At 42.4% G+C, this 23431-nt stretch overlaps 3 protein-coding genes across 4 annotated transcripts; 1 reads left to right on the top strand and 2 right to left on the bottom strand.

Moving 5' to 3' along the window:
- Positions 1-1079: 1079 nt before the first annotated feature.
- LOC135253871 (E3 ubiquitin/ISG15 ligase TRIM25-like) lies at positions 1080-8099 on the bottom strand. The gene is made up of 5 exons (XM_064333696.1): positions 7129-8099; positions 5763-5858; positions 5295-5528; positions 2503-2696; positions 1080-1794 (listed from the first exon to the last, which is right to left on the bottom strand). The coding sequence occupies exons 1-5, from the start codon at positions 7717-7719 to the stop codon at positions 1725-1727; spliced, it is 1185 nt and encodes a 394-aa protein (XP_064189766.1). The 5' UTR covers positions 7720-8099; the 3' UTR covers positions 1080-1724.
- Positions 1080-17201, bottom strand: LOC135253865 (E3 ubiquitin/ISG15 ligase TRIM25-like). 2 transcript variants are annotated; one of them, XR_010329701.1, is made up of 7 exons: positions 16438-17201; positions 15044-15139; positions 14576-14809; positions 13819-14289; positions 11727-11920; positions 10778-11025; positions 1080-1594 (listed from the first exon to the last, which is right to left on the bottom strand). XR_010329701.1 is itself a non-coding variant. In XM_064333686.1 (6 exons), the coding sequence occupies exons 1-6, from the start codon at positions 17026-17028 to the stop codon at positions 10956-10958; spliced, it is 1656 nt and encodes a 551-aa protein (XP_064189756.1). In that variant the 5' UTR covers positions 17029-17199; the 3' UTR covers positions 10429-10955. The 2 variants fall into 2 exon arrangements, 1 of the variants encoding a protein (XP_064189756.1); XM_064333686.1 differs by lacking the exon at positions 1080-1594 and having other exon boundaries at positions 10429-11025; positions 16438-17199.
- A 131-nt stretch (positions 17202-17332) lies between these two features.
- LOC135253872 (E3 ubiquitin-protein ligase DTX1-like) lies at positions 17333-22289 on the top strand. The gene is made up of 5 exons (XM_064333697.1): positions 17333-17692; positions 17925-18158; positions 18409-18879; positions 21474-21667; positions 21879-22289. Exons 1-5 carry the CDS (start codon positions 17579-17581, stop codon positions 21946-21948), a joined length of 1083 nt encoding a protein of 360 aa, XP_064189767.1. The 5' UTR covers positions 17333-17578; the 3' UTR covers positions 21949-22289.
- The last annotated feature ends 1142 nt before the right edge of the window (positions 22290-23431 follow it).

Raw genomic sequence — 23431 nt, 5'->3', positions numbered from 1 at the left:
TCTTCAGCGGCTTTAAGCTAACGTACATTTGCACTTAGTCATAGGCTGAAGGGCACCGTGTGTCTTCTGCTGCTGTAGCCATCTGCTAAGGTTGAAGTGTTGTGCGTTCAGATATGCTCTTCTGCATACCTCGGTTGTAATGAGTGGTTATTTGAGTTACTGTTGCCTTTCTATCAGCTCGAACCAGTCTGGCCATTCTCCTCGGACCTCCGCCATCAACAAGGCATTTTCGCCCGGAGAACTGCCGCTCACTGGATATTTTCAGACCATTCTCTGTAAACCCTAGAGGTGGTTGTGTGTGAAAATCCCAGTAGATCAGCAGTTTCTGAAATACTCAAACCAGCCCGTCTGGCACCAACAACCATGCCACATTCAAAGTCACTTAAATCACATTTCTTCCCAATTCTGATGCTTGGTTTGAACTTCAGCAGATCGTCTTGACCATGTCTACATGCCTAAATGCATTGAGTTGCTGCCACGTGCAGGTGAACAGGTGTACCTAATGAAGTGGCCGATGAGTGTATATATATATATATATATATATAAATATATATAAAATATATATATACGTATAAAATATGTAGATGAAATACATTTTTCAGGCTTTAGAGGTCTGAGATGCATCCACCAATCACAGTTGGTTGGTGATTTCACAGACCAATGATGTGCGACGCTACCAACTCCATTCATGTGGCAGCCCTGCTATACCCCTATAGGCCTCAAGCACGGGAAATTTGGTTGAGTTACATTATAACTATGGGTGGCACGGTGGTGCAGTGGGTAGCACTGCTGCTTCACAGCAAGAAGGTCTTGGGTTCGAATCCCGCCTTGGGCCTTTTTCGGGTGGTCCGGTTTCCTCCCACAGTCCAGAGACATGTAGTGTTTTTATTGGTTTAAAATTCCCAAAACAACCAAAATACATTCTTCTAAAAGTCAAAAACTCATCAAGAAAAATAATCTAAGACAAAAATTGTAAACAAAATTTCAACATCAAAACAAAGAAAAGTCCATTCTTTAAATCAATAAACATCAATACATATGCCTAAAACACAAAATCACAACAACAGTATACATATATATATATATATATATAGTATTTATTTATTTATTATTTATTTTTAACACAGACATTCTCTGTTAAAAACAGTACATGTACTGGGTATATTTTTTTACTAATAAAGCTAAATATGAATGCATCCAAAATGATACTGTTTGTATAATGCATCCTTACACTGTCATATTATACTGTGTATTTGGCATGTTTTTATCACCCTCAAGAGAAACACATTATTTTTAAGGTGAGCCTCTGTCATTAAGTGTTTTTATACTGAGAAGAAATGATTATATATAGATATTAAGAAATTAGTGTACATTGTTCTCTGGGAGACAATCCAGAGAGGAAATGATACAGTAACGTGGGGAGGAGCTACACTTGATTGATGTATGACATCATTATTGAAGATCCAATCCAGTTACTGCATACACAGGAACAGAGGAGCACACAGCGTAATAGAGTCTATCAGAGAGTTATTAGAATCAGATCCATCAGGATTGAGTAGATTTATCACATATGTGTTTCTAAAGCAGTGACCTACTACCTTCAGTTACGATTCTTCTTTCTGACCTCTCTGTCTATCATGTGCCCATCTTTGTAATGTGGTGATTTTCTCTTCTTGTCCATTTGGTGGTGCTGTGCTGAGGATCTGATGTCTCTGTTCATCCAATCATTCAATGAATTTGGCACTGAGTGCTGCCTTCACCTTCTGCAGGAAGTCAGGATTTCTGAGCACAATCCTGTGGAAGAAAGAAACACACACTGATCAAAGAGCAGCAGGACTGAGCTCTGCACAGGTGACATGGAGAAACTCACAGGTTTGGTGCTGAAAAGTGTTGCCATGTAACTGTAACTGTGTAAAGAGAAGCAAAGACGCTGAACACACTCCAGCTTCCACTCATGTGCATTTATAGTTCATGATTAATAGAGCTTTTCTGGTAGCTGTGACACACCTGTGTTACTACACAACTGCAACAGAGGTCAGGTTTATACTGCAGACAGAGCTAAAGACCCTGGTCCTTCACCATGGAAACCAATCACACTCTTCTCCTGACTCTAGGGGATGATGTCACCCTCTGCAGCAGACTCACATGCTTCTATGAGCTCTGCTTGTACATTATTAGCAATATATACAAAATAGTATGCAAAGCATTTTGGGAAAATTCTTAATTGTATTCTGACATATATGCATTAATTTGTAGCTTTCGTATGGATGTGGTGATTGGTTATTAAATGTTCTGGTGTAAAGTTTTATTCTCAGTGAATAAAGAAACAGACACATAAAGATTGAACAGCAGTAGCTGAAGCACAGACATGAGGAAACAACAGTCACATTGACACTGCTGGGCACTGAGAAATGATCACATATCCAGTGATTCATATTTTCACCAAATAACTGAAAATACACTAAATCCAGCAAATCAGAAAATCACACTAAAAAGCCCTACGGGCGTCTTGTATGGGGGATGTCAGCGTAGACGACTCTGTCTGCAGCTCCATCGGTTGCAGCCACAGTAAAAACCAGCTTCTGGTTAAAGGCTCTTCGCAGCAGCTTCAGCACCCCCCGGCCCTCTGGGGTGTTTGTTAAAACGGCTGCTGTTTGGATTCCAATAAAGGGCTTCCCTGGGTTGGGATGGGCCTCCTGGACAAAAAATATAACACACAAGGCAAAGGGAAACTGTATGGAAGTAGATCTTATGTACTGTAGGTCTAAGGGCACATGTTTTCAATTCAGTTTCATTTGTCTGCCAGTTTTATATATACACAAAAAAAGACTAAAAAGTATATACTTCACATGAAAACAAGAAATATGAAATTTGTGAATGATTGAGCCTGGGGCTGTGCTCAACTTATTCATACAACAAGAAGTTCATTTTGGATGATGCATGTATGAATACAGTGATTGCTGTCTTATGTTTATAAATTAAAAAAAAAAAATAAATGTGTGCATTTGTATTACAAATGAGGTGTTGTTTGAAATGTTCATTTCTATAGGTGATAAGCATGCATGACTGTTTTCTTTTTAATGTGTTTTGTGGGAGCGCACTGAACTTCAAAGGCTTTTGAGTTTATTTGTTTGTTCTTGGCTGGCATTACAGGATTTCTTTAAAATAATATTATGAATCACAATGAACAGTTGTTGTGATCAGTTATTTTTCCTCTATTTCCTCTAATTTCGTTTTCTGAACAAAAAAAAACAAAAAAAAACAATTTCCACGTGGATCAGTATCCTTGTTTAATAGTGACTCCTGTACTGGGATATGTATCTGAAAGGGACCCCAGTATTGGGATATGTATCTGAAAGGGACCCCTGTATTGGGATATGTATCTGAAAGGGACCCCTGTATTGGGATATGTATCTCAAAAAGACCCCTGTATTGGGATATGTATTGTACAGTGACCCCTGTATCTGGGTATGTACTGTACAGTGACCCCTGTATCTGGGTATGTATTGTACAGTGACCCCTGTATCGGGGTATGAACTGTACAGTGACCCCTGTATCGGGATATGTATTGTACAGTGACCCTTGTATCTGGGTATGTACTGTACAGTGTCTCCTGTATCGGGGTATGTATTGTACAGTGACCCCTGTATCGGGGTATGTATTGTACAGTGACCCCTGTATCTGGGTATGTACAGTACAGTGACCCCTGTACCGGGGTATGTATTGTACAGTGACCCCTGCATCGGAGCATGTATTTTACTCTGAGATACCTGACAATAACCAGCATGAGGCTGAACTGCCAAAAACCAAACAAATTAGGTTACAAAAAATATTTTAAAAACTCCACGACAGAAAGAAAAAACACTGAAATAGTAGTGGGAAGAAGTCCTCAATGGGAAGTGATCTCAGGAGAAACCCGGCTATAGAGGGGGAGGAGCACTAGTACTATGAATACCTAAAATATTGGTAACACTTCACAATAAGGTACAAAAAAGTTCATCTGTACAGGTTTGTTAAGGTATTTGTACATCATTAATTCATACTAACAACTATGTTAGTTGATGCCAATTCATATTGGAATTTTAAAAAAGCAATTCATGTACTTGTTAATGGTTAACTAATTATAAGTTTATCCTATGTTTTGCACATGTACAAATAATCATGCAACTAGTTAGTGTATTTGTTGACTACTGACTAAATTCCATGGTTAATTAATGTATTTGTACATCATTAATTCATTTTAACAACTGAATTATTCAATGCGAACCTGACTAATTGTAAAGTGTTATAAAGTGAGAGCAATGGTGCCAGTGGTAGAGCTCCAGCCGCCATGGCCGGCCGTCGCAGTATATGACAATGAACGCTAGCATGTTCAGTGCACTAGCTGCTTCTGGAATATAAAAGCATGAAGTATTTATTCTGTTGAACGAATAGCATGCAAATGCAGCTCTCAGCAGGTAGGCACCTTGCAAAGATAGAATGAAAAAAAAAACTAGTGTCATAAGCACCTATTAAACCATGAATAACAAGAGTACTGAATTAGTGAGGAATTCTTTGAATAATCATCAGTTTCTTACCTGGCTCTGTATTTCACACTGAGAATATTGAGTATAATAATCATGATCTATGTTCCATAAATGTTCCTCTTATTCCCATGTTCATGTCATCTGTCCCTCTGGCTGGTTTCCCACTACTGTGAGTGCTTTTAGACACACTGGACACTGACGACCCACTCTAGATACAGAGTCACGCAGACAGGCTTCACAGAAGGCATGAGTACACATCAGCCTCAGCTTGTTCTGCCAGGGCTTCATGCAGATAAGACAGGTCTTCACTTCAGCTGCTGTGCCTCTGGCTTCTGAAGGTTCCCTAGTCTCAGTAGAGCAGCCATAAATACCTATTGCTCCGCATGCCTTGGAAATCTTAGACATTTCACCCTTGCAGATGTCCTGCAGTCGCTCCTTCAGCTTAGAGACACATTTCCTCACAGCCTCAAAGGAGATGTGTGGGTTGATAGTGATGCTGGGTAAGTCTCCAGGTCTAGCAGGGACACAGAGAGACTGAGAGCTCTAATTAGAAAGTGAGAGAGAGAGAGAGAGAGAGAGAGAGAGAGAGAGAGAGAGAGAGGATTAAGCATCAGTGGAGCAGAATTGGGAGTAATACAACGCTTAGCACAAGATAAGAGGACAACAAAAACTGTGTCCTCATGTCCAAAGCATAAGTCAGAAATTCCAGTCAGATAAAGAATCAGGAACAGCTCCATTAGACAGCTCTGTCAAAGCCAGTGATGTCACCTGGAGGAAATGGATGTGATCCTCTGTGTGTGAAAGCTGCTCCAGCTCAGTGTCTCTCCTCCTCAGCTCAGCAATCTCCTGCTCCAGTTGCTCCAGGAATCCTTCAGCCCGACTCACTTCAGCCTTCCCCTGATCTCTGATCAGCTCTTTCACCTCAGAGCGCCTCCTCTCAATGGAGCGGATCAGCTCAGTAAAGATCCTTTCACTGTCCTCCACTGCTGCCTGTGCAGAGCGCTGTTAGGAGACACAGAGAGAGGAGGGCTGAACATTTTAACTAGGCCTTTCACTCAGGTCTTACTGGAACCCCAGACAGCCTCACAGTGTGGCTCAGTGGGATTGAGCCCCACAGGGCTGGAAAGTGGTCCAACACTGGGCCCAACACTGGCTGACTGGAGGAGAGCCCTGACTGAGCTCTGAAATGGCTCTTCCAGCAGTCAGCTGCTGTCTTCTCCTCTGGTCAGTACCCACCTCGAGTGACTGCACAGCCTGTCTCAGATCTTGCAGCTCCTTCTCTCTCTCCTGGATTCTTTGCTGGAATTTACTCTGTGTCACCCCCAGCTGCTTCTGTGGACATACATCAATCATTCCACAGTATCATTATTCTGGTCTGTACTATTGTCATAATTTCAGAGAGGCTTTAAACGTAGTGGACAAAGAAAATTTGCTTTTTTTCTTTAAGTTTCACTTTTTCATAATTTACTAGGCATATTAACATTTTCATGAGATATGTCACCGTGTTCCAATTCATTCAAATACAGTTTCAGGTCTGGCTTCCTCTGACCACAACAATGGAAGGTGTACCTTTTGGCCAATTCCCTGCATCAGCTTCAATTCTTACAACAAACTTTAGAGCCATGGCTTTGAAAGCTGTATCATCAAACACAAAACTGCAAATGTTTCTGCCAGAGTACCTCTCAGAGTACTTCGCTTTGTTGCAGCTAGCCACTATCTATAGCAGCAGAACAGCAATGTCTGTTTATTTGTTATAACTTTAATAAGCTGTTACTTCAAATGACAACTTACATTTTTAACAGTACATTAAATCACACGTTTTTCTTTTTCACAATGTATCAGATACTCCATCTTTCTCGATCCTTTCCCTGCATCAGTACATCTATGGGCAGGATGTCACCTCCACCCATTTCACAATACGCCCGTTTGCTTAATCACCCCAATAATGACAAGAAAAACATGAATAGGGATATTTCCTTGGCAGAAAATCGTTGAACGTTAGCAGTCCTCTGTTTACAGTTTAATGCATCACTAAACAACAGCACATGCATTCCCATGAGCTGCAGCATAATGCTAATCTTTTCACCACTGATGCCTCTGTCTTATACAAAGCTGAGAAAGGTGAATCTTTTCTGTTGATCTCTGCATGCGCTAAGCCATGGCTTCTGTAATAAAAATGCTAAATATGCCAACTCATTTAAACAACTCAGTTCACTTCCTGTTTTATGTGCTTAATCACTGTCTGGACTTCAAACTTCAAGCCTACTTCATGGATCAGACTTAAAGCTACACAGCTCAGAGAAATAGTGCATTCATACTGTGAAGTAAATTCATAATACTAGTAATGCAAAATATAAATAAATTTAATTGTCACATTGTAATCTCGACATTGACAAGATTGAAAGATGTTTCCACTGTCGAATATATCTTTCATAGCAGAATAAAGTTATTCTCGTGTAGAGGCTTGCTGATTACATTTTCCATTGCTTTGTAAAATGTCGTAATGAATGAGTGATTGAGAGAACTTTTCCATAGTGCAGTGTTTCCCTGGGTTCTCATTAAAGCCAGAACTAAGCATAAAGTGATAAGTTCCAGTCCTTACCTGTTTCTCAGTCCTTTCTTTTTCAATTGAAACTGTATCATGGCCTCTGTGATCTTCAATTGTACAGAGATAACAAATAAACTGCTGATCGGTGCGACAGTAAATCTTGAGCGCTTTGTCATGACAAGAGCAGATCTTCTCCTGCAGGTTTTCAGTGGCTTTGACCAGATTATGCTTCTTAAAAGCAGGAGATTCATAGTGAGGCTGGAGATGAGTTTCGCAGTAAGAGGCCAAACATACCAGACAGGACTCGACAGCTTTGAGCTTTCTCCCAGTGCAGAAATCACACTCCACGTCTCCAGGTCCAGCGTAACAGTGAGCAGGAGGAGCAGCTTGGAGTCCTGTCTTCTTCAGTTGTTCCACCACTTCATCCAGTAAAGTGTTTTTCTTCAGGACAGGCCTCGAGGTGAAGGTCTCTCTGCACTGGGGACAGCTGTAGACACCAGTATGATCATCCTGATCCCAGCAGCCCTTAATACAGCCCATACAGTAACTATGTCCACAGGGAATAGTCACTGGAACCTTGAGTATATCCAGACAGATCGAGCAACTGAACTGGTCCTGATCCAGAAGGCCTGCAGCCTGTGCCATTTTACCGCTCAAATTGACAGAGATTAGTTTCAGTTCAGAATGTTGTGTTGTTTTCTCTGAATCTGTTTGAGAAAGAGCAGGAGATATTTCCTGGTGTTGAGCAGACCCACCCTGAGGCTGGTCTCTGCTATTATACCGCTCACGCTGACAGAAACAGAGTTCAGTTTCGTTCCTCTGAAATCACGTGACAGAGAATGTGGGAGTGACTTCCTGGTTCTGCCCACAGCTGCAGGAGGTGTGGCGCTGGACTGAGGCCATGCTGAGCAGAGCATGGAGTGAAGAGAGAAAGATATGATCTGTTCGTCTTTACCCATTTCTGACAGGAAGTTTGCCGCACAACAAAAGCCAGACTCAGATCAGAAAGTGGACTTTTTTTTCAAACTCATTTGTTTAGAGTCCCTCCCCCCCTCTCCTATTTCCTCACTGCCCCCCCGGTCTTTTAAGAAATTTCTTAGGTGAAAAAGTCAAATTAAATATTATTCAGCCATTACGTTACATTACAGGCATTTGGAAGACGCTCTTAATCCAGAACAACGTACAACAAAGTGTATAACCGTAACCAGGGACAAGTGTGTTGAAAGCCCTAGAGGGAAGTACAGTTCCAAGTGCAGGGAGCGGCCGCGTAGTGTAACTTGGACCCTCTAGGTTAATCTGAACACAAACAAAAGCAGCAGCAAAACAGTATTTGCAAATAATACAGGCAATAATTAAACAAGTAGGCACGAGTGCAATAACTAAAATAAACTAAAATAAACAGCTTACCTAGTTATATACCTAAGCTTACATGACCAATTAGAGACTACAGGGAGTTCGGGAGGGGTGGGGAGAGGTGCAAGCTGAAGAGGTGAGTCTTCAGTCGTCGCTTGAAGCCGCAAAGAATTACCCATAGATGTCCTCCAGTAGAATCTGATTGTCATGCTTCTCATCCTAAAACCATCTTTACCGGGAGACACGGTGTGGCTCAGTCTGCAGGGCGGGTGACTGTCAACCCATGTGTGAATCCACCCATGCGCCCGAGGATTTGATTCCCACACTATGGCTCTGTCTCTAACCCTCCATGCTTTTCCTCATCTACATAAACTGCAAAATTACACGTGGAAGATGAAAACAATTTTTTTTTTAATCACCTGCACAGGTGGTAGAGAGAGGCTTCATTAAGACTGAACAACAGGCAGCATTAGTGTGTTCTTTCAGTGATATGGCTTTGAACCAATCGCTGTGCTGTGCCTTAGATGGTAAAACCCATTGGTTGGTTCAAATAAGTCATTGATTGTACGTACGCACAGCAGTTGAACAAAATAACAGAAACCATGTGAAAGAGGATTTCAACCTTGGGCAGCTACACAGGTGAATCATATTAAGTTTGATGCAAACTTAATATGACTAACCTATCAAAAATGGAAATGCATCAGCTACCGAAGAGGTGTGACAGTCAACATTGTGCTATGTTCGTTTCCAAAGCAACATGAGGCAACAAACAGTTCCAAAAAAAAAGTTTTTTTTGAAGTATCTGCAGGCTTCACGTCACCTGTCTTCTGCCGTGTGTTGCATAATTGAACAGAGTTTTGCATAATCATGAGATCTCCAACAAGGTCTAGACACCTTCTGCAATGACCGACCACAACCGACCACACACACACACACACACACACCAGGCAGACTGTAGCTTAATGACACACACACCGGGCAGACTGTACCCCGACCCCACACACACCAGACAGACCGTACCCCAACCACACACACATTCCCTGTGAATACGTCTCACAGCTTTATTTAAACGAGGTGACATTACATCATGGCCCACGGCTGCTGGCTCTTGGTCCACTCAAGGTAAATGAGATCATAAAAGTGTGGAGAAGGGGGAAGGGGGGGGCTCTTTTTTAGTGGTGGGGTGAGCAATAGTCTCATTGGAATCAAAACATGGGGGGGGGGACAGAGGGGAGGGTGTCCCAAGGAGGCCATCAAGGTGAGCATGAGTTGGGGCTGGGGTTGGTGTTTGGGTTTGGTGGGGGGGGCTGGAAAATGAAGGAATTATATCTTACTGTCAGGACTCATTTGGTATGGTCTGATGAGGAGCTTTTTAAATTCTGTCTGTTGGGCCAGTGGGTGTGGCTGAGGTGGGGTGGGGGTGGGAGCATAGATCAATGCGCCCATCCCCCTCTCCCCCAACCCCTTGCAGGTGAGATGTACAAGGCCGTTAATGCTCATGGATTAACGGAGTGACTGAAATAAATAAGATCAGTGTTGAAATGGGGGGTCAAATTAAAGACCAACATAGCTGACCAATGCATCCCAACTGCCTGCTATTCTGCTATGCGTGTGTGTGCATGTACGTGTGGATACACATGCATGTGTGTATTTGTGTGTGCGTCTGTTCATTGCAATTTCTTTGAGTGAGGAAAATGTGTCAAGCACTTTTGATGAAGTGGTGTGTGTATGTGTGTGTGAGTGTGTGTGTTTGCATGTGTGTGTATGTGAGAGAGTGTCTGTGTGTGAGAGAGAGAGTGTGTGTCTCTGTGAGTGTGTGTGTGTGTGAGAGAGAGAGAAAGAGAGGCAGACCACTGGAAGTGTGGGGTTGTGTATATGTATGTACGTGTGTGCACATTTATCTGTGCACTTATGAGCAAGTGCATGTACTGGTTTATTTGGAGGAGTAATATTGAGCGAACTGTACCCTCAAAAATAAACAGGGATTCAAAACATATGAAAATCTGTTGCATTTCAAACAGAATTAATGCGTAATTTTGTGTAGTGGACATCTGAAACATGTCAGCAAGTCAAAATCATACGTTTATAAGCAGTTATCCCAGTTACCCCAGTACCCCAAATAGAACATGGAGGATAAACAGAAGTTAATGTTATTAATGACCTATGTACCAAGGTGGGGTGTGTTCTGCACTTGATTGATGTATGTCATCGTTAATGATGGACCAATCCAGTTACTGCATAGACAGGAACAGAGGAGCACACAGCGTAATAGAGTCTATCACAGAGTCAGCAGAATCAGATCCATCAGGACTGAGTAGATTTATCACATATGTGTTTCTAAAGCAGTGACCTGCTACCTTCAGTTATGATTCTGCTTCCTGACCTCATAGAGTGCAAAGGTCAACTGGCTGGTTCCTCTCGGTCTCTAATGTCTGTCTATCGTGTGCCCATCTTTGTAATGTGGTGATTTTCTCTTCTGGTCCATTTGGTGGTGCTGTGCTGAGGATCTGATGTCTCTGTTCATCCAATCATTCAATGAATTTGGCTCTGAGTACCGCCTTCACCTTCTGCAGGAAGCCAGGATGCATGCACTCATACCTGTGGAAGAAAGAAGCACACACTAATCAAGGACCAGCAGGACTGAGCTCAACACAGGAGACATGGAGAAACTCACAGGTTTGGTGCTGAAAACTGACATCTAACTGTAAATGTGTAAAGAGAAGCAAAGACACTGAACACACTCCAGCTTCCACTCATGCACATTTATACTTCATGATTAATAGAGATTTTCTGGTAGCTGTGACACACCTGTGTTACTACACAACTGCAACAGAGATCAGGTTTATACTGCAGACAGAGCTAAAGACCCTGGTCCTTCACCATGGAAACCAATCACACTCTTCTCCTGAATCTAGGGGATGATGTCATCCTCTGCAGCAGACTCACATGCTTCTATGAGCTCTGCTTGTACATTATTAGCAATATATACACAATAGTATGCAAAACATTTTGGGAAAATTCTTAATTGTATTCTGACATATATGCATTAATTTGTAGCTTTCGTATGGATGTGGTGATTGGTTATTAAATGTTCTGGTGTAATGTTTTATTCTCAGTGAATAAAGAAACAGACACATAAAGATTGAACAGCAGTAGCTGAAGCACAGACATGAGGAACAGTCACATTGACACTGCTGGGCACTGAGAAATGATCACATATCCAGTGATTCATATTTTCACCAAATAACTGAAAATACACTAAATCCAGCAAATCAGAAAATCACACTAAAAGGCCATACCAGTTTTCTGCATGGGGGATGTCAGCGTAGACGACTCTGTCTTCAGCTCCATCGGTTGCAGCCACAGTAAAAACCAGCTTCTGGTCAAAGGCTCTTTGCAGCAGCTTCAGCACCTCCTGACCCTCTGGGCCGCCTCGTAACCGGGCCTCTATCTCCTTTCCCTTAAAGGGCTTTCCTGGGTTGGGATGGGCCTCCTGGACACAGAATTTAACACACAAGGCAAAGGGGAACTGTAAAGAAGTAGATCTTATGTACTGTAGGTCTAAGGGCACATGTTTTCACCGCAATTCAGTTTCATTTGTCTGCCAGTTTTATATATGCACAATAAAAGACTAAAAAGTGTACACTTCACATGAAAACAAGAAATATGAAATTTGTGAATGACTGAGGCTGGGGCTGTGCTCAACATATTCATACCACAACATATTATAAGTGAATTTTGGATTAATACAGTGATTGCTGTTTTATGTTTATAGTTTTAAAAAAATTAAATGTGTACATTTGTATTACAAATGAGGTGTTTTTTTAAATGCTCATTTCTAAAGGTGATAAGCATGCATGACTGTTTTCTTTTTCATTTGTTTTGTGGGAGCGCACAAGCGTATATTTGTTTGTTCTTGGCTGGCATTACATGATTTCTTTAAAATCATTTTACGAATCACAATAAACAGTTGTTGTGATCAGTGATGTTTTCCTCAATTTCCTATAATTTGGTTTTCTGACCAAAAAAAAAAAAAAACAAATTTCAATGTGGATCAGGACCGTTATTTAATAGTGACTCCTGTATTGGGATATTTATCTGAAAGGGACCCCTGTATCGGGGTATGTATTGTACAGTGACCCCTGTTTCTGGGTATGTATTGTACAGTGACCCCTGTATCGGGGTATGAACTGTACAGTAACCCCTGTATCTGGGTGTGTACTGTACAGTGACCCCCGTATCTGGATATGTATTGTACAGTGACCCCTGCTTCGGGGCATGTGTTGTACTCTAAGATACCTGACAATAACCAGCTTAAGGCTGAACTGCCGAAAACCAAACAAATTAGGTTACAAAAAATATTTAAAAACTCCACGACAGAAAGAAAACACTGAAACAGCGGTGGGAAGAAGTACTCAATGGGAAGTGATCTCAGGAGAAACCCGGCTATGGGGGGGGAGCACTAGTACTATGAATACCTAAAATATTGGTAACACTTTACAATAAGGTCTCATGAACTGGCATTAACTAATGTAGTTGTTAACTAATAACTACTGGAAAGTTCATCTGGTTTGTTAAGGTATTTGTACATCATTAATTCATACTAACAACTACATTAGTTGATGCCAATTCATACCGGCATTTTAAAAAGCGGTTCATGTATTTTCTTAATGGTTAACTAATTATAAGTTTATCCTATGATTTGCTCATGTACAAATAATCATGCAACCAATACATTAGTTAATGTATTTGTTCACTACTTACTAAATTTCATGCTTAATTAATGTATTTGTACATCATTAATCATCATGTTAAAAACTGCATTATTCAATGCCAATTCACATGACCTAATTGTAAAGTGTTACTAAGTGTTATAAAGTGAGGGGCAATGGTGGCCCAGTGGTAGAGCTCCACCCTGCCACGCCGGCGGCAGGGGTTCGTATCCCAAAAACCCGGCCACAGGAGATGTGCAAGTCAGTGCGTTCGTCAGGAAGGGCATTCGGCGTAAAGCGTATGCCAAATCAAATATGGGGATCAGGATGATCCGCTGTGGCTACCCCGAACGGGAACAGCCGAAAGAAGAAGAAAAGAAGAAAGAAAAAACTAAGTGTCATAAAGCACCTTGGGTGTTATTTATAACCCCAAAGGTGCATATTGAGACACAGCAGACCAGTATAATGAAATTAAACAGTAGCATGTTGAAGCGCTGCACTCTAATACTGGGATAATAGAAAGCAATGAAATATATGTTTTCTTTGGAAACAGAACGATGAAACAGCTTTGCAGTGCCTCTGCATCCATGATGCTGCTGCAAAATTACATCTTTCCAAATCACATGAATCCAAGAGTACTGAATTATGAAGAATTCTTTAATAATCATCAGTTTCTTACCGTCTGTATTCCATTGGGAATATTGTAGGTAATACATAAAAAAAGGTAAAAGTCATTTTGCTCTGTCATCTGTCCCTTTGGCTGGTCTCCCACTACTGTGAGTGCTTTTAGACACACTGGACACTGACGACCCACTCTAGATACAGAGTCACGCAGACAGGCTGCACAGAAGGCATGAGTACATATCAGCCTCTGCTTGTTCTGCCAGGGCTTCAAGCAGGTGGGACAGGTCTCCACTTCAGCTGCTGTGACTCTGGCTTCTGAAGGCTCTCTGGTCTCAGTGAAGCAGCCATAAATGCCCATTGCTCTGCCTGCCTTGGAGATCTTAGACATTTCACCCTTGCAGACGTCCTCCAAATGCTCTTTCAGCTCAGAGACACATTTCCTCACAGCCTCAAAGGAGATGTGTGGGTTGATAGTGATGCTGGATAAGTCTACAGGTCCAGGAGGGACACAGAGAGACTGAGTGCTCTAGTGAGAGAGTGAGAGGGAGAGAGAGAGAGAGAGAGAGAGAGAGAGAGAGAGAGAGAGAGAGAGAGAGCATCAGTGTCAAACAGGGTGATGATTAAGCATCAATGGAGAAAAATTGGGAGTAGTACTGTCAAGTTTGTACAGTCCGTCTGGACAACACTTAACACAAGATAAGAGGATAATAAAAACTGTGTCCTCATGTCCAAAGCATAAGTCAGAAATTCCAGTCAGATAAAGAATCAGGAACAGCTCCATTAGACAGCTCTGTCAAAGCCAGTGATGTTACCTGGAGGAAATGGATGTGATCCTCTGTGTGTGAAAGCTGCTCCAGCTCAGTGTCTCTCCTCCTCAGCTCAGCAATCTCCTGCTCCAGTCGCTCCAAATGTCCCTCAGCCCGACTCACTTCAGCCTTCTCCTGATTTCTGATCAGCTCTTTCACCTCAGAGCACCTTCTTTTAATAGAGCAGATCAGCTCAGTAAAGATCCTTTCACTGTCCTCCACTGCTGCCTGTGCAGAGCGCTGTTAGGAGACACAGAGAGAGGAGGGCTGAACATTTTAACTAGGCCTTTCACTCAGGTCTTACTGGAACCCCAGACAGCCTCACAGTGTGGCTCAGTGGGATTGAGCCCCACAGGGCTGGAAAGTGGTCCAACACTGGGCCTAACACTGGCTGACTGGAGGAGAGCCCTGACTGAGCTCTGAAATGGCTCTTCCAGCAGCCAGCTGCTGTCTTCTCCTCTGGTCAGTACCCACCTTGAGTGACTGCACAGCCTGTCTCAGATCCTGCAGCTCCTTCTCTCTCTCCTGGATTCTCTGCTGGAATTTACTCTGTGTCACCCCCAGCTGCTTCTGTGGACATATATCAATCATTCCACAGTATCATTATTCTGGTCTGTACTATTGTCAAATTTCCGAATGTGGACAAAGTATATTTGCTCTTTTTATTTTAGTTGCACGATTGTAAAATTTACAAGGCATATTGGCATTTTCATGAAATATGTCACTGTGTTCCAGTTCATTCAAATACAGTGTCAGGTCTAGCTACCTCAGACCACAACAACAAAAGGTGTACCTTTTGGCCAATTCCCTGTATCAGCTTCAATTCTTACAACAAACTTTGGAGCCATGGCTTTGAAAGCTGTATCATCAAACACAAAACTGCAAACGTTTCTGCCAGAGTAGCTCACAAAGTACTTCACTTTGTTGCAGCTAGCCACTATCTATAGCAGCAGAAAAACAGTGTCTGTTTATTTGTTATAACTTTAATAAGCTGTTACTTCAAATGACCACTTACATTTTTAACAGTACATTAAATCACACGTTTTTCTTTTTCACAATGTATCAGATACTCCATCTTTCTCGATCCTTTCCCTGCATCAGTACATCTATGGGCAGGATGTCACCTCCACCCATTTCACAATACGCCCGTTTGCTTAATCACCCCAATAATGACAAGAAAAACATGAATAGGGATATTTCCTTGACAGAAAATCTTGAACGTTAGCAGTCCTCTGTTTACAATTTAATGCATCACTAAACAACAGCACATACATTCCCATGAGCTGCAGCATAATGCTAATCTTTTCACCACTGATGCCTCTGTCTTTTACAAAGCTGAGAAAGGTGAATCTTTTCTGTTGATCTCTGCATGCTCTAAGCCATGGCTTCTGTAATAAAAATGCTAAATATGCCAACTCATTTAAACAGTTCAGTTCACTTCCTGTTTTATGTGCTTAATCACTGTCTTGAACTGTCTGGACTTCAAACTTCAAGCCTACTTCATGGATCAGACTTAAAGCTACACAGCTCAGAGAAATAGTGCATTCATACTCTGAAGTACATTCATAATACCTAGTAACGCAAAATATAAATGAAATTAAATTGTCACATTGTATTCCGGATGACTGAAAAAGAATATATGCGTTTGGATACAGGGAGTATTTTGAAAGATGTTTCCACTGTAGAATATATCTTTCATAGTAGAATAGAGGGAGCAAGTTATTCTCGTGTAGAGGCTTGCTGATTACATTTTTCCAAGTCCATGTCATAATGAATGAGTGATTGAGAGGACTTTCCATAGTGCAGCGTTTTCCAAGGTTCCTATTAAAGCCAGCACTAAGCATAAAGTGATAAGTTCCAGTCCTTACCTGTTTCTCAGTCCTTTCTGTTGCAACTGAAACTGTATCATGGCCTCTGTGATCTTCAATTGTACAGAGATAACAGATAAACTGCTGATCGGTACGACAGTAAATCTCGAGCGCTTTGTCATGACAAGAGCAGATCTTCTCCTGAAGGTTTCCAGTGGCTTTAACCAGATTATGCTTCTTAAGAGCAGGAGATTCATAGTGAGGCTGGAGATGAGTTTCGCAGTAAGAGGCCAGACACACCAAACAGGACTTGACGGCTTTGCCCTTTCTCCCAGTGCAGAAATCACACTCCACGTCTCCAGGTCCAGCGTAACAGTGAGCAGGAGGAGCAGCTTGGAGTCCTGTCTTCTTCAATTGTTCCACCACTTCATCCAGTAAGGTGTTTTTCTTCAGGACAGGCCTTGAGGTGAAAGTTTCTCTGCACTGGGGACAGCTGTAGACACCAGTATTATCATCCTGATCCCAGCAGCCCTTAATACAGCCCATACAGTAATTATGTCCACAGGGAATAGTCGCTGGATCCTTGAGTATATCCAGACAGATCGAGCAGCTCAACTGGTCCTGAACCAGAAGGCCTGCAGCCTGTGCCATTTTACTGCTCAAATTGACAGAGATTAGTTGTAGTCCAGAATGCAGTGTAGTTTCTCTGAATCTGTTTGAGAAAGAGCAGGAGATATTTCCTGGTTCTGAGAAGACCTCTGCTATTTTACTGTAACACTGACTAAGCCAAAGAGATAAGTTTCGTTTCTCTGAAACTGCGCACTTGAGAGAGAAAAAGTGGGAGTGACTTCCTGTAGGAGGCGTGGTGTTGGACTGTGGCCAGCTTTCAGATCAGAAGTACAGACAGAAAGTGGACTTTCTGTTTGTTTTGTCCAGTTTTTAATATTTACAAATTAATAAATGCTTACAGTAGTTCTGGCTTTAATAGTAACACATGGAAAAACTGCACTTTTTTATGTTATTTTAAAAAGCTATAGATAACAGAGAAACTGGTTGTTCTGCAGGGCACGGTGGCAAAGTGAATGGTACTGTCACCTCACCACAAATTAAGTGCAGAACTGCAACAACAACAAAAATTACAATCATCATGGCAAATAAAACCTTTGTGAACGACGATAGTAGTACATAATACTGTGTACTCATGGATGTATGTCCACAGATGCAGCTGGCAGCGACACAGAGTAAATTCCAGCAGAGAATCCAGGAGAGAGAAAAGGATCTGCAGGATCTGAGACAGGCTGTGCAGTCACTCAAGGTGGGTACTGACCAGAGGAAAAGACAGCTGGCTGCTGGAAGAGCCATTTAAGGGCTCAGTCAGGGCTCTCCTCCAGTCAGCCAGTCAGGAGCTCAGTGTTGGGCCACTTCTTACCCCTGTGGGGCTCAATCCCACTGAGCCACACTTTGGGGAACAGGCTGCCTGGGGTCCCAGTAAGAGCTGAGTGAAATGCCTAGTTAAAATGTCCTCCTCTCTCTGCGTCTCCTAACAGCGCTCTGCACATGCAGCAGTGGAAGACAGTGAGAGGATCTTTACTGAGCTTATCCGCTCCATTGAAAGAAGGTGCTCTGAGGTGAAAGAGATGATCAGAGATCAGGAGAAGTCTGCAGTGAGTCGGGCTGAAGGACTCCTGGAGCGACTGGAGCAGGAGATTGCTGAGCTGAAGAGGAGAGATGCTGAGCTGGAGCAGCTTTCAACCACAGAGGATCACATCCACTTTCTCCAGGTAACATCACTGGCTCTGACAAAGCTGTCCAATGGAGCTGTTTCTGATTCCTTATTGAACTGGAATTTCTGAATCACGCTGTGGACCAGTTTCTTTCGGTACTGGTCAGACAGTACTGTGATCACTTTGCTAATTAATTTTGATCTCTCTCTCTCTCTCTCTCTCTCTCTCTCTCTCTCTCTCTCTCTCTCTCTCTCTCTCTCTCTCTCTCTCTCTCTCTCTCTCTCTCTCTCCCTCTCTCTCTCATTAGAGATCTAAGCCTCTCTGTGTCCCTCCTGGACTTGGAAACCTACCAATCAGAACAAGCAACCCATATTTCTCCTTTGAGACTGTGAGGAAATGTGTCTCTGAGCTGAAAGAGCAACTGGAGGATGTCTGCAGAAGGGAAATATCTAAGATCTCCAAGGCAGACAGAGCAGTGGGCATTTATGGCTGCTTTACTGAGACCAGGGAGCCCTCAGTAGCCAGTGCCTCAGCAGCTGAAGTGGAGGCCTGTCCCCTCTGCATGGAGCCCTTGCAGAAGAAACAGAGGCTGACATGTACTCATGCCTTCTGCGCAGCCTGCTTGAAAAAATCTGTGGAAAGCCTTGGTCTTCAGTGTCCAGTGTGTCTAAAAGCACTCAGAGTGCTGGGAGACCAGCCATGGGTACATAGGTATAGCTTTACACATGACTATACATCATGCTGCATTACATACATTATTCCCAATGGAATACAGACGGTAAGAAATTGATGTTTATTAAATTATTCTTCATTATTAAATAATGTTGATGTGATGTGACTGGGAAAAATTCAATTTTGCAGAAGTTACATGAATGGAGTTCACTGCAATTCTATTTCATCAATTTGTTTCTGAAGAAAAAACACATTTCATTGCATTCTACTGTTTGAGTAATAGAATGAAGGTCTCCCATACGCTACTTATTTGTTTCATTATATTGGCCTAATGTGTCTCAGCATCTTGTCTATTATTATTCTGAGCGCTGTTGTAGTCTGTAAGTCCCGGTCACTTGTCTCCCCAGTACTGTCTCTGTGTCTGTGTTCCCTGAGCTGCTTCACTCCCCTGTACTTGTGTGATTTCACTATTCAGGTGGTTCCGGGTTTTCGTGGTTTCCCCCCCTTCCTTCCAGTCTCGTTTTTTAAAGTACTTCCTACTTATTTCTAGTTTACTAATTTCTACTAATCCTTACTAACTTATAGATTGTAAAGTACTAACCTCATTAATATACTAACATGTGAATATTACTAATGGACTAACACACACTAGTTTTGGGTTTTTGATAGTTTAGATCACTATACTAATACATTAACCAGTCTCCCCTTTTTCCATGCTGCGCTGTAGCTCCGCCCCTTTTCTTTCTAGCCTGCTCTAACACTGAGTTCTGCAATTGCCTGCACCTGTCTCTTGCTCTGACTGCACCTCTCTCTCTCTGCACGCGTTTTACCTGCTTAACCCAGGCCGTCTATTATCATTGTTGTCTATGTGATTCCAGTCCACGTTTTGTCAGTCCCCTGTCATTTTATTAGTTATCCTAATGTTCTTCACCTGGATGTTGTTTGTTACTCCTCCCTCACTCACTTGACCCCTCCTTGATTGTTACCTTCCCCAGTGTATAAATGTCAGTCTTTTCCACCAGTTCAGCGTCAGAACGTTGATCGAATTCATTGTGCCGATTGTTAGTAAACCTTTGTCTATCGAGATTCCTGCGACACCCCTTTGTATGACTTCGAGTTTGCCTGCCCCTTTTGGTTTTGTTTGCTTCTGGTTTGACCTTTGCTTTGCCTTGACTTCTCTTTTGCCTGTCCCTTTGTACCTTCGCCACTCTGATCTCCTGGTTTTTGACTTTTCGCCTGTTTTTTCACTATTCTTTTGGAAACTCGATTCGGCACCGTACTCTCTCTGATTACCTGGCTTCGAACCTCGGACTGAATAAAGACAACGTTTTTTGGATTTCCCTGGTCTGCGCGTGGGTCCTTAGAACATCACAGCGCAGTAGTATGTTTGTGTTGGTCAGCTCTCCCATGTAAAAACTCAGATTTTTTTAAACCTTTATATCTCCTCCATTTCAAAACCGATCTCAATGCTAATTGCAGGTTGACTACAATCACCATGAACTTGCCAACTACTGATTCTGGTAATAGATACACACCATTACTATGTTGTGGATTAAATTTGAATGAGACAAAATGTCCATAGACTTAACATGGGGAGACACAATGCTAACTTACAAACTCCGGCTAGCTTCTCCAAGTGTGTATAATTCAGTCGTTCTAAAGTTCTAAACGAGCATTACTGTAGATGAGAACACCAGGAGAGCGTTATGTCCAGAGATGTTGTCACAGGCAGGCAGGCAGGCAGCAGCAGATACTCACATCGACAGTAGCCATTCGCACTGACTTGCCTAAGTGACAATCACTTAATTTGTGATAAAGTGTCGGATCGAGTAAAGTGAGGGCAGCCAAAAGAGACCAGCTAGGTCGGGGGAAAACACCGAAAACTTAGCTAGTGCAATCCGGGTTGGTCTATTCTGAGTTGCACTCCATCTTCAGGGGCGTGCAATTTAGCTAATCGCTAATAGTGACAGCAGGAGCCAGTCACTCAGTCACACACTGACTCTGTCAGACGTGGATCCAGTAAAGCAAGGGTGAAACCACCATGGTGCTAGACTGCGTATGTTTTTGAAAAATATATAATGTAAGCATTTGATAAACTACCATACAATCTAATACGTGTTTTAGGATCATGTTTTGAATTTTATATGGTAATAATTTCCACGGATGGTTTAGTCATAATAATACCAAGTTTTACTAACTAAACCTCCCAGTGCAAAACCTAAGGAAATTAATCACAAAAAGCTATGTTTTCACTTTAATGTTTGCATTTGCCGAAACCCTCAAAAGACAGGAAATTAAATTGATCAGCCCTAACGATACAGAGGTCAGTATGCAATAAATATCCCGATGCAGGGGTCATTATAAAATCATATCTTGATACAAATGAGAATTTTAATATTTAATTGAATAGTCATTTGGTAGTGCGAATGCATGAATTTCATGAAATGGAATGTATAGAAACTATAAACAAGACAGAAACCACTGTATCGATACATGCATCTTCAAAAGTGAACTTATATATTTCTGAGCACAACCGAGATTAGGCTCAGTCTTTCCCAAATTTGCTATTTCCTGTTTCCCTGTTTCCCTCAGTAAAAACCGGCAAATTAAATTAAATTGAAACTTAAATTGAACATCCACACATATGTATATATACATACACAGTTTCTCTTTTCCCTGTGTGTTACATTCTGTGTTCAGGAGGCCCATCCCAACCCAGGAAAGCCCTTTACTGGAATCAATACACAGGCCTGGTTACCAAAAAGCCAACAGGGTCAGGAGGTGCTGAAGCTGCTGGAAAGAGCCTTTGACCAGAAGATGGTTTTTACTGTGGCTGCAACCGATGGCGCTGAAGACAGAGTCGCCTTCACTGACATCCCCCGTGCAAGAAACTCGTAGGGCCTTTTAGTGTGATTCTCAAATTTTCAGGATTTTGTGTATTTTTTACATTTTTTAATTTTTACATTCATTGTCTTTGCTTCTCTTTACACATTTACAGTTTACATGCCTGCACATTTCAACACCAAACCTGTGAGTTTCTCCATGTTTCCTGTGTGGAGCTCAGTCCCACTGCTCTTTGATCAGTGTGCTTTCTTTCTTCCACAGGAGTGAGTGCAGAAAGCCTGGTTTCCTGCAGGAAGTGAAGGCGGCGCTCAGAGCCAAATTCATTGAATGATTGGATGAACAGAGACGTCAGATCCTCAGCACAGCACCACCAAATGGACAAGAAGGGAAACACTCTGAAGATCACCACATTTCAAAGATGGACACGCAATAGATAGACATTAGAAACGGAGAGGAACCAGCCAGTTGACCCTTGCCGTTTATGAAGTCAGAAAGCAGAATGATAACTGAAGATAGTGGCAGGTCACTGCTTTAGAAACACATATGTGATAAATCTACTCAATCCTGATGGATCTAATTCTGCTGACTCTCTCATAGACTCTTATGCCGTGTGCTCCCCTGTGCCTTTGTTTGCAGTAGCTGTGTTGGGTCTTCATTAATGATGTCATACAATCATTGGCCTATTTGAACCAATCACTGGACTTTGTCCTCCACAGCAAGCAAAACTGAAACACAGCGATTTGATTCAAAGCAGTGTCACTGAAAGCACACATCAACGCCGCCTGTTGTTCAGTTTTAATGAGGCTTCGCTCTACCACTTTTTGTTAAGTCTGCGTTGCAGCCTGTAAACAGTATGGAGAGACGTGAGTTGCTGCCAGGATCCGGTTCAAAGCCCTGACCCTTGCCTACCCTGCAGCCAACAGGACAGCCCCCGTCTACTTGCAGGACATGATTCGATCCTATGTCCCTGCTTTGCGACAGCACTCCGCTCTGCTGCGGCAGCAGGGGCGTCTTGTAGCACCCCTCCCCACTCCGACCAAGGGATCACAGAGCTTCCCACCTAGCTCCCCAGTGGTGGAACGAACTCCTCGTCCCTCTCCGAACCTCCCCCTCACTACCCATCTTCCGCCGTGGCCTGAAGACTCATCTCTTCAGACTATACCTAGACTAACCACCACCACGCTGTATATTTCACTCTAAATCCCCCCCCCTTTTTTTCATGACGCTTGTTACAAGTTGCCCCATCCCAGCACTTTTTGGTAATTTGCATTTTTTCTAATACTGTAGCTTATTCTTCTGCCTAGTTGGCTTTGCAGAGGTTAGGTCTGAATAGTGTTCACTGTGTGAACTAAACTGTGTTCTTGGCTAGAAATAGCTGTACAAAGTAAGTATTGTATCTTGCTGAACCCGTGTTTAGTAGTTGTCTATGATCATGAAATGCACTTTTTGTACGTTGCTTTGGATAAAAGTGTCTGCCAAATTAATGTAATGTGAGTTGGAGTTTTGGGGGTTAGGGTGCACAAAGAAGAGTGAAGTGGTGCACAGTAACATAGAGAAAGGGGAGGCTGCCTGACATAAACCACCCTCCATGTGTATATTTGCCGTTTATGTAAATGGGGTAGAGCAGAGAGGGTTAGAGACAGAGCCAAACCCTCAGGCGTATGGGTGGATTCACACATGGGTTGAGAGTCACCGGCCTTGCAGACCGTGCCACACTGTGTCTCCTGGTAAAGATGGTTTTAGGATGAGAAGAGTTTAATGTTATAGAAGCATGTCACTCAGATTGTTTTGGTGGAGCTCTGTGTATTACTGTG

This window comes from Anguilla rostrata, chromosome 4 (genome assembly GCF_018555375.3).
Source record: "Anguilla rostrata isolate EN2019 chromosome 4, ASM1855537v3, whole genome shotgun sequence".
In the NCBI taxonomy this organism is placed as follows: Eukaryota; Metazoa; Chordata; class Actinopteri; order Anguilliformes; family Anguillidae; genus Anguilla; species Anguilla rostrata.
Note: the sequence above shows the minus strand (reverse complement) of the source record. Positions and strands in the feature narration are given on the sequence as shown.